At 41.5% G+C, this 11,473-nt stretch overlaps 1 protein-coding gene across 7 annotated transcripts in view; it reads right to left on the bottom strand.

The window, feature by feature from the left end:
• Window positions 1–6,172: 6,172 nt before the first annotated feature.
• The window catches only part of LOC144468703 (uncharacterized), a 38,594-nt gene continuing 33,293 nt past the window's right edge, over window positions 6,173–11,473 (bottom strand). For 3 of the 7 annotated variants that reach the window (XM_078178360.1, XM_078178366.1, XM_078178361.1), the window contains 11 exons: window positions 10,832–11,435; window positions 10,576–10,751; window positions 9,593–10,494; window positions 9,256–9,438; window positions 8,877–9,030; window positions 8,571–8,761; window positions 8,332–8,505; window positions 8,086–8,248; window positions 7,825–8,011; window positions 7,648–7,751; window positions 6,173–6,254 (listed from right to left, as the gene is read on the bottom strand). In XM_078178360.1, the coding sequence (XP_078034486.1) occupies window positions 6,205–6,254; window positions 7,648–7,751; window positions 7,825–8,011; window positions 8,086–8,248; window positions 8,332–8,505; window positions 8,571–8,761; window positions 8,877–9,030; window positions 9,256–9,438; window positions 9,593–10,494; window positions 10,576–10,751; window positions 10,832–11,435 (2,888 nt within the window). In that variant the 3' untranslated portion in view covers window positions 6,173–6,204. The other 4 variants (XM_078178362.1, XM_078178364.1, XM_078178365.1 and 1 more) reach the window with 4 other exon arrangements.

The following is an 11,473-nucleotide window of genomic DNA, read 5'->3' as shown; positions in this document are numbered from 1 at the left end:
TCTCCATCCAAAACAAATATAAATCGTTCATTTCTCTTAGTCAACTTTAATCTCAATGGTTGACAGAGCACAAGCCGCTAGCTGAAACCGCACACCAAGCTCGGTTCAAAATGAACAAGTCTAAACTACAGAGTTAAGCATAAAGGCACAGCCATCGTTTATTCTTGTACCGTGTGATATGTCCAAATAAAAAGCAAATAATCAGGCGTGATCTAGAAAGAATGCGAGTGTACGTTCAGCTTGAAGCTTGGCCTGGTTCATACCGGCGTCAGCCTCAAACATGTTCACCGAGGGCAAAATCGTGGCAGGATACTTCGCTCTTCAACAACGAAACGTTGAGTTCACGCCAGCTAACACGTCTGATGCAGAAATGGGCAAAATTATCACGCGAAATAGTTCTCGAAGGAACAAAATATACTGAACCTCTTGCAGATCGCTCCACCATCAACCCTGCTGCATTCTTTAAATCACTCTCTGATCTAATTATATCTTGAATACTTTACGATAGCCGTATCTTTTCACCCAGTCAGGTTCATAGTTTGTTAACAATGGTTATATACTTTGGAAAACTGAGACAATTGTTGCAGCAGAGTTAAAGATCCCTAATCAGAACATAAGATACTCAAGATGAATTTGAATAAGTAACAAAAGTGATCTTTGAGTTGATCTACCGGGGGCTGTTGTTAAAGTGGTCCCCTCTGACTTTGATGAGATTTACATACAGCATAAGACTCAATATAATTTTTTATATCCAGGGGATGAAAATAGTATCTAGAATTGGGGTTGCAAACCATAGTTAGTCATTCTTCTCAGAAACCATTAATTGTAAACAATCAAGTGCAATCAATGACTGTATTACATCAGAAAGAGTCGTAAAAATATTCATTTAAATAATGATTCCAGAAGGAAGTTCCCAGATATTGTAGCCCCAATCATTGCGAGTTGTTCCCACACCCTGAACCAGAACTAAACGAAACTGTTTCTTGAGCCCTGTGTTATATGCAATTTTCTCTTGTAAATAATGTTTAGACTGCGTATCTTCATAGACTTGTATAGACAGTGTGCACAATGTTCTTACAATTTTAATTCTTGTATTGTGAAAATGATACGATGACTTTTGCTACAAATACATAAGATTCGCAGTCTAGCAACGATTTAAGCAAAATTGTCGAATGAACGCTTGGTTTTATGTGATTTACATATGAAACTGGAATTTTGTCCATCGACAGATCGAAGAGGTCAACGACGTGTGACTAAATCTGTTTTCTGTGTCCCGCACAGTTTTTCGAACAGAAACAAATGAACGTGTGACAATGACGACCAAAGGGTCACTGACCTCCGCCCTTGATCATTGCGAGAACGGCGCCACCGGAAGTGAGCGAAAAATTTGAAATTCCGTAGCTTCTCGCAGTGTTGACTGACGAACAAAATTCCTTGCTAATCGAGTACAACCGTCGATCGATCTTTAGCTACCTTTGTGTAGAAAGGACCAAGCAACTCATGTAACAAACAGAAAGGGTTTCGCTAACGAGTCATCGACGTGCAATCAACGGAAGGTGATTAGGAAGATGCGGACTTCCGAACGAGAAGCGTCAAAAAACTTTCTTCGTCTCCTCTCTTCTAATGAAACGCATGCTGCCTGTTCTCTCTCTCTCTCTCTCTCTCTCTCTCTCTCTCTTTCTCGCACACTCTCACACTCAAATATCTGTTCACTCTCGCAACCATCAATCTCCTTTTGTTTTATGTTGCATACAAAAATAGTAGGAAACGAACGTGAGGTCTTGCGAAACTTACAATGACTTTTTTATCACCAGTTCTCCTCGATCGTTAGTTAAATAGTTCCTCGGATCATCCGACGACCGGATGCCATCATCGACTTCGGTGTCTTCTCTTTCTCTCTCGCTCTTTCTCTTTCGGTTCCCCCCTCCCCACCCTGACCATCATTCTAGCATTATTTTTTTAGAATAGCCCAGGCGAATTTACGAAATCACTTGTGGCGATCGTGCTCGACACACCTGCCCGACCACCGTGACACCTCTCCTTTCTTTCTTTCTCTCCTAGAAGTCATTGTACAATTGCATTCAAATAAATAAAAATGAACAGACTGCGGATCTTTATGCAAATCCTTACGTTCAACCTTTGTTTTACAAGGACCTTCTGTAAAGAGGACTATCCTAAAATGCATTCATAATTACAATGAGTATAATTTGCAATACAGGAGCATTTCAAGTTCTTCTTTAGAAAACACAACATAGAAAAATCGCTTACAGATAAAATGTAAATTAAACCCTTTTTACTTGAATGATAGAATCGAGATTATCATTTTTAAGCATTACATTACACCTGTGTGTACGATACGTATCGTACGATTTTCAATCGCTACTATTATGCCTTCAGCTTACTCATACTATTACGTTTGGGTTAATTGATCCTCAAAAACCAAAAAAACAAACAAATTATGTAAAAATGAAAATATTAGAAGTTAGAAGAAATATCTCGATTTTTAAACTGAAATAACTTCGAATGCAATGAATTGAATTTTTGTAAGTGCATACAGATCCTTGCGTTATTAAAATATGCACATGCTGCAAGTGCTCGAAGATCCGTAGTCTGGAAATGGATGAATCGCTGAACGTGTATGATCAATTGAATACTGGAGTCAGGCGGAATACAGGGGCGTCGAGCATTCGATAAAAGCGTACACGCGAGCAAAATGAATAAATAAATAATCGTGACCGTGCAATTGGCGATTATGACTTTGGTTCAGCTGATTCCGGTCGCGTTTTAACGCGCGTTCGCCTGCCAGCAACTCCCATTTTCACCTGTTCGCGGATCTCATTTAATTTCATCGGCACCTAGTTTCGATTATTTATGAAATCATTGAAAACCACGAACAGGTGGGGCTTAATGACGCACAGGATTTCTCAAGTATAGTTATCCAAAATAACATAAAAATGAGATAATTTTTACTTTGACTTTACATTCTGACAGAAAAATTAAACAAACTTCGGATCACGATTCCATGTCTGATTTACGAAATATCTCTCGCAAATTTTTATAGTTATCATAGGAAACCCTGTGCATAGAATACTACACAAAATAATACGGAAAGCCCATTAAATTGGACGCTGCTCGCGAGCGGCTCCCTCTGTAGCCGATAGTCCATTTTCGTTTTTTTTTTTGCTTCTTTTCCGCTTTTCGTTAATTATGTCTTAGAGAGATTCGTGAAATGATTTTTTTCTTCATGTCTGTGTATGTCTGTGTGTGAGTATATGTTCGTGTTACTGCGTGTGTATGTATTTTTCATCATTATAGGTACAATTATCTTCATTAATCTCTACGACGACTTTAGGTACAGTTACACACTACGGTTGTGCGCCCGTCTCTTTAGAATCGACGACTGAACTAACATGTCCGCCCGACTCACATCCAATCCCCTTCCTGATCCTCTCTGATCCATAGATCACGCAAGAACGACTCCGGAGATCTCGTAAAAAGACAGGCACACCTTCACCTACGTCCTGAAGTACAATTCACCGTAAGCGAAGCTTTTGGATGGATTCCACTTGGTTTTTCCCGATCAAGGACCAACAGGTACCAAGAACCCATCGGTTCCTGATTGATAGATCCCAAAGACCCATCAATTCTCAAGAACAGATTCCAAAAATCGGAAACGTTTCGTTAAAAGACGCCGTGAGTCTTGGTCTCCGCTGATCCCCAAATTGTTAATATATTTTTTTCACAGACGGAGACGTTATGTTTTGTTTAATTACGACGATCACGCGCTACCATCACCGCTGACGAACTTATACACGTTGAATCGGGCTCTGAAAATGATTTCTCTGCTCTTGTTAGCTCGGACATCCTGTATGCGACTTTGTGTTTCTGTGTGTGACTCAAAAGCGTGCCGTGAGAAGCTTTGGAAGACGAATCATAGTTACACTGTGCGAGACATGAATTATACTCTTACAGTTTTATCGAGCGGTATCGTTCCGGCTAAGTGGTTTCAGCATTATGAACAACACTGTATTTAACTGGGAGTTTTGTAGACTGTGGAGGTCGATGTACAGTGACTAGCTAAGTGCTAGTTGATATTCTGCAGTATAACTAGCAACATCAATTTCATCATTTATCGAATAATTTATTAGACGTTTCCATCGTTAAGAGAAGGTCTTATCACAGGTGCTAACTGTAGACTTATCAACAGTTTGGGAGGACAATGCAGTTCATTTTGCTGGATCCTCTTAAAGGCAGCGCTCTGACAGAACATCAATTCTCTTCTAGAAAGGCAGAACAAAACGTGAAAAACGATGTTAAAGAGACCCGTAAAAGAGGCGGCTCCTCTTTTTAGCGACTGCTAAGCTGTGATGGTTTCGCGCTACTTAACTACTTTGTGTCGAACTAGATATATAGACCATGTACTGAATACGTTTACAGGTTCACTCGGAGCTTAACATTTACCGAAATGATCGTCGAGGACCTCAGGGTCAAGACGGCAACGACGTCAAAGAAACTAGACGTGGATCACATGCTGCGTTTCCGAGAAACACTTCAACTTGTGCTGTGATACAGGTCATTTCGTTTCTTCATAAGATTGCGAAACAATACTTTGTAAATTATACAAATTTCAACGTTAGACTTAGCAAATAGACAGCAAAACTTTTTATTTACATAGATAAGTTAAATAGTAATAGATTCCATTAAATTACAATCAGTTGGAAAGATTTATTGGCAATCAAATGAAATTTTACAAACCGGCAAATATAAATTAACAAAAATTAAATTCTCTCATTGATGAAAATAGTTTCAATGAATAATATAATAGTTCAGTAAATAAAATAAAACAATGTCCATTATTATTTTTCGTTTTGTGATTTTTAGTAGAATTCATTCTAAATGTATAGAATTCCACAGTCTATCGATAAATCCTTTATCTCTCCAATGAAATAAATTGCAAGACTCAAAACGACCTGCATCTCGTCGCGGAGATCAGTAAAGATCTTGCGAAAATAACCGGGATTTGCCGAGGTGCCCTGTGCCCTCGGCGAAAGCCGGTTTCCAAAAAGGTTTTCGATATAAAAATTGAGGTAGCAAACAATTTCACTCTGAATCGCGGCCGGCAGCGATTATCTTCGTTTCCGTTTAGGATTAAAGCAACTCTTTGGTGGCAGTACGCAGGAGAATCGGTGAGCAGTGATCGTTCCTGAACGAACTTGTCTGGCCAATCCAGTGGGATTCGTGGCAAATTGTAAACGTACTCAGTAAACGCGTACATTATAATATTCCTACATTAGTGTTTATTATTATTATATACTGACTCCCCTCAGCAACCCCGTACGGTTGTTCAGGTCATCGCCGTGTATTCCTATACGTGTGTACGTGTCTCTGTGTCTTGTGTGCGTGCGTGTCTGTTCATTGAAACAGTACTCCTTTCACTTCCCTTAAAATTAAATCTCACATTCATTAGTTATCTGTAAAACCGCCATTAAAATATCTACAGATGTAATATACTGTATAAGTATATATATATTGTATGTATATATATATATATAATATATATATAATATATATATATAATAATTATAATAGGTAAAATTCTGTTCAGTAACTCTCTGTACGATGTACCACTGTGTATCTGTTATACCTATATTTAAAAAAAAAAAACAAAAAAAGTAATAATAACTCACATTCTCTCATCTCTGTCCTTCAGTGCACACGTATATGTAGAATTCCTTTAATGACTCCCCCACCCCACCCAGCACCCATTAATCTTGATGATAGTTCGAATTTTCTTAATCGATACAGATGACTTTTCTCGGATTCGGTCGTTTTATCAAAAAGTTTCAGCGACTGTGTGTGTATGTGCACGTATGTATTGTGTATAAGCATGTATGTATGTTGTGTTGTTACTGTTCTTGTTGTAAATTGTTTTATATTAGAGCGTTATCCGTTTGCTCGAGTATATTTTCCCATGGCGGCGGTGTGCGCACGCTTACCCTATCCTCGTTGATGATTAAAAGTACAGGTTAATTAATAATAATCGTGTTTCGTGTCGGTGAACCACTGGTTCGGCGTCCTGCTCCAATTGTTCGATTTTTCTGTCAGCCTGCAACAGTGTTCCACCATCTTTTTCGCAGTTTCCTCTTGCTCTCTTCTCTTCGTTCTTTCTCTCTCTTCTCCCTTCTCACGGCTGGGACCAGCTACCTAATATTGTACCAGTTGATTTCGACGGGTGATTGTCACCTTCACGGTCCCTGCAAGACGAGAATATTACTTCTGAGAGCAGCGTTGGTCGGTTTCAAAGCCCAGCGGTGTCTTCGTCACATACAATGCCGGTGAATTTTGACGTCTTTGTGCAAATCAGGACTGCGATAAGAAGTACACAAGTGTATAGTATAGAGTGTCCTATTATCGGTATAAATACTTCGAAGCATCCCCTCCACGAAGTAAAAACATGAGAAAACATGAGAACCAAGATCGTGTTACAGTTCGATTTTATTTTCCAATTTAAAATTTGGGTTGAGTTCCTCCTACATACAACTAGAATGCATTGATAATTTTCAATGTTTCGGAATTTATGAATTTTCTAAGAATTTAGCTCATTGTACGTGGTTGTTTGTGAATATCTTTCCTTTCTATTTTCATTTCACTTTAGTTCACAGAATAATGCTTGGAAATATTTTTTTTGTAAATTGTTGAACACCTTCTATATCGAGATACACCGTGAGCAGCTGATCTAAATAACGACGGAGTTCGCAGGCTATGCGAACACGGTGAATTACCGAATTGTTTTTGGTCAGCCGTGAGATTTACCGCGAGAATCGTGCGATACAAAGCTCAACGCTAAGCAGCCTCACTCAAACAGAAAAGATAATGAAAAATGAATCAGTTGTGCGGTAAACACATTCACTTCAACTAATCTGAAGGCAACACTTCTGCATAATACAGTATTTCCTCGCTGTGCATTTTTTCAAGTTACAAAATAATCGATTGATTTTTCTAAACTCCTAATTAGCAATGTCCAATAGAAAATAAATTATTTAGAGAGGAAATACCGTGAACACCGCCTCTGCGTATGAGCGTGTAAGCGTACAGTGCACTGTTGTATCGAAAATGCTTAGAAAAATTCAAGCTTCCTAGTTTTGATTTTACTATCGTTGTATGTATAGTTCATTTGTTTAATTCAATTTACAACTGCGTTAACAAAATAGGAAGCATTTTTCCAGACATACTTCCACACGAACAAATATCGACCAAAAGCGAACTGAACGCGGTGTGAAAGAAGCGCCTATGGTAAACGATGTGGTTATATACCGTGTTCGTTGTAGTATTTGATTACTGATGAAGATTCTGTACCTTAGATCATATTGTCTTCCACAGGTTTCGCTTTTAAGGGGATACACAAGAGATACGTGTCAAAAGTTGTGTCACATTTCGTTTCTTTTTTTCGATCTTTCGTAAGCGGAACAACAGAAGGTAGGATAAAGTAAACAGAGAGAAAGAGAGAGAAAGAGAGGGATAGATAGAGAGAGAGAGAGAGAGAGAGAGAGAGAGAAAGAGAGAGCTTTCCAAGCAGAACGTACCGAATCGAGCTGAACATCTAATTCTTATTGAATCTAAATCCTCGCGTGAATGGTCGATTCTTACCTTCTCTAAGATCTTTCGGCACGTTGGGCGAGAGCGATGACATGGAAGGAGTTTGATAAAGATTGGGCCGCGGGCCAGTCGGTGGCAACGGTGTTACTTTGGACCTAAACAATATATACCCATCAACACGCAATAGTGCTTTACTCATCAGCAACCATGTTCTGAATAACACCTCACCTCTGTTTACGAATTTTCGGATTTCTGCCATCAAACGAGGTGGGAGTGCCAGCGCCTGAGGTGTTCGACGAGTACGAAGGCGGTCGGTACGGTCGTGGACAACCTTGAACAACAGGTGGTGATGGTACTGGTGCATACTGCAGCCGCGGATTAGCTGGAACTCCGGGATGCATCAATCTCATATCCCCTGGAAGTAATATGGCAAATGTCGTATCTCGCTAAACATTAAAAAGTTCGTTTAAAGAGGTTGATGACGTTTACCTTGAACAAGATGGACACCCTGATACATTGGCAGTGGGTAACGTGGTTGGGGTTGTGCGCTTCTGTCCCCACTCCCACTTCCGAACAGCTCATGTGCCGGAGTCGGCGACCTGCTAGTCCTCTGAGAGTTGCCTGGCGTTGAAGCTCGAACGCCAGCAACAACCTGCAAAAACAATGCATTTTAGAATTTCCTGCAGGTTAAATATCGTCTCTGTAAATATTCCAGGTGTATAGTGTAATCCTTACGGGACCATTTTGCCTAATGACGAGATTGGGAACCAGCGCAGGAGTCATGTAAGTTCCAGGAGGAGCGGGGGATGCGCCATTGTGCCCGACTTGATGACCGAATGTTCCATTGGACACCATCGTTGGCGGTGGATAATTACCTGAATTGACGTACATCAGCGGCATCCCTGGCATCTGCAGAATTTCTTCCATTAGTACAATCATCTATTCAAATATTAGTTATACTATTAATCAACTACCTGATTGGAAGTCGGAGTATTCGGTGGCGTGGGTACTCTGTACATGACAGGTTGTGGTTGTATCGCTGCTTGCCCTGGTGGGTAATACGTAGGGACCATGTGAACCGGTGGTTGGTAGCTATATTCTCCTGGTGTCGGTGTCACAGCAGGTACCGAATTGTAAGGAACTGGGTAGCTGCCCACATAATTGGCTGAAATAGAAAATGTATAATTAAATAATCAATACAGAGAGGGAGAGAAAGAGAGAGAGAGAGAGAGAGAGAGAGAGAGAGAGAGATGTTTCCAAGAAAAGAAGCCCCGGCTTACAATTTGATTGGCTCGGAGGCGTCATAGCTTGCGTGTTAAAAGAATAGTTTGTCGCGTATCTCTGTGGCTGGTGCAATTGCTGCCTATCACCTGGACCCTGACTGACCGAAAGTGCTGTACCAGGCGGGGGTACGAAATACATTGTTTGTTGCGCCTGTAATAGAAAAATAACAATGGCAGCACACCGAACAATGAACCTTTTAACGTTTTGCCTACCAGAAAATATTCTCTTAAACAATACCAAAGGAAATTATAGGATCAAGTTACTGGAAATGTTATAACTATAAATTTCTATTTAACCCTTATAGTTATTTGATAACTATTGAATATTCACTGGTAGGTAAAGTGTTAAGACTGCTACTGGTTTCAGAAAGTATACCGGGACTGAGTTTGGCGGCGGTTGCCAATAGCTCTGCGGCATAGACTGCACACTTTGCACCGCCTGATGAGTAGACGGTTGTGGTTGCGGATAAGAATGCGGTGGTGTCGAATGATTATCACCGGACACACGTTGATCGTAGATACTCATACCCATAAAATATCCAGACAATTCCGTTATTTCCTAAAGTGGACAACACGATCGTTTTAACAACTGAATGAACCACTGAATCGTGCCATCAAGATCTGTGATTCTCAAACTCTTTTCCCTGACGTACCCGCTAATAAAATATATAATCTTCCCCAGGTTGAGAACCACCGATCTAAATGATCATTACCGTTGTCTGCGAAACTGGTCCTTGTTGCACAGGTACTGCATAATTCGCGTAAACCGAGTTCTGATTAAATACATCCCCTTGGCCATTACTCTGTACATTCGGTTGACCCTGGTTCGGATGAGAAGCCATCATCACAGTCTGCTGCCCTACTGAGGGTGGATAAACACCCGGGTTGTACGATTCTGAGGTAGGTATGTATGTGGCGTATGGTTGAGCCGTTTGGTTGTGGTTACAAGATTGCATCGTCGGCGACGCTTTGACTAGAGTTTGTTGCTGTGGCTGGTGGTGCTGCTGCGACTGCTGATGGTGTTGTTGCTGTTGATGCTGTGGCTGCGGCTGCGGTTGATGCTGAAGCGGTGGATTCAGTTGCGGAGGTGGTGTAAAGGGTAAACTAGGCGAAGTTGCAGTGTTCGTCACATGGGTAATCGTCGTTGCATTACCACCATTGTTATTATTTTTGTTCAACTGCGACCTCTTTCTACCCTCACTCCTACCGTTGTTGATCACCTTGGATGGCTCGGACGGCTCCGTATTCTTCGGGGACACGGCGTTCCTGTCGTTCTCGTGCGGCGATACAGTAGAGGTATAAAACTTTGGCGGATTCTCCGGATCGAAGCGGTATATCGAACCGTCCGGGTTCGTGTACGGCTGGTTCGTCTGCGGGTTGATGATTATGCTACCGGGCGGCACACTGGATATACTAGTGACTGCCCACATCACCGTCTGATTGCTCGTCTCCGGCGAGGCAAGGTCCTGACTAGATACTTGGGTGTGGCTGCATGTCATGTTGGCAACCGGTGATGGCGACGGTGATGGGGATATCGTTGCATCACTGCGCTGACTCTGAGATTTGTAGCCGCTGCTCGAGGGACTCAGTCGTGAACACATGCTAGCACCTGAATCTGCAACCAAGTGTTTATTCTGCAGACAAGATACTCACAGGCTGTTTGCAGCAAAGTCTGGTTATCTGGAAGGTAACAAACCTTGCTTCATAAGACGAGCACCTGCGCTATGAGTAGATGTGACACTGTCCCCTCTGGATAGCATGCCTCTAGTGTAACCACCGAAACTGAACGATTTGGAGACGGACGGCCTCAAGACACCGCTTCGACAGGACTCTCTTCCGTCGAAGGATTCCCCTTTGATCAACTTTGTTTGCCTGATAAATCAACAAATATTTATTAACTGGAACCAACAAGCTATCTTAATAAATTTTGCATGTTTAATTTACTTGCTTACCTCATCATGTGGTCCGAAGGATGCAGCAAGCGATATCTGGCAGAATCAGAGCTTTCTGAAGAGGACCAGTAAGGCCAGGAATGAACTTCGCCACTGTCTCCGCTGTTGTCTTTGAATATCCTTCGTCTGGCACGCTCATACTCCTCTTCCCGTTCCTCGAAGCTCTTACTTTGCCGACAATAATCTCCAGACAATCTATCAGGCGATTTGAAATTGAAGCTGTCTTCGAAAGAACTGGAGTCTCTCTTCAGGATACTTCTACGTGGTTCTTCTGACAGGATCAGGTCGTCCCTGATGTGCTCCTTGAAACGGGTGTTAGGAATCCGCATGTTCTTCGTTCTGGTCACCACCACACTCGAACCGGACTGATCCACGTTGTGCTCCATACCAAAGTAGGCAGCCACACGGTGCACCAGCATCCTGTTGTACGAGGACATGTTTGGGAACTTGTGGCAGACTTTCTGCGTATCTTTCGCGAACTCTATTAGATCCTTCTCGATTTTTAACAGTACGGTGCGGTCCTTTTGGTTACGATTTATGGTTTCCGCGATAAAATGTTCCAAATCTATACCGGTGCTGTCTGTGTATAACTCAGTGCTGCTGTCTGTGGAATAGAGAAGGTGAGAGAATTGATCAGAACTA

This window comes from Augochlora pura, chromosome 4 (assembly GCF_028453695.1).
Source record: "Augochlora pura isolate Apur16 chromosome 4, APUR_v2.2.1, whole genome shotgun sequence".
Lineage (NCBI taxonomy): Eukaryota > Metazoa > Arthropoda > Insecta > Hymenoptera > Halictidae > Augochlora > Augochlora pura.
Note: the sequence above shows the minus strand (reverse complement) of the source record. Positions and strands in the feature narration are given on the sequence as shown.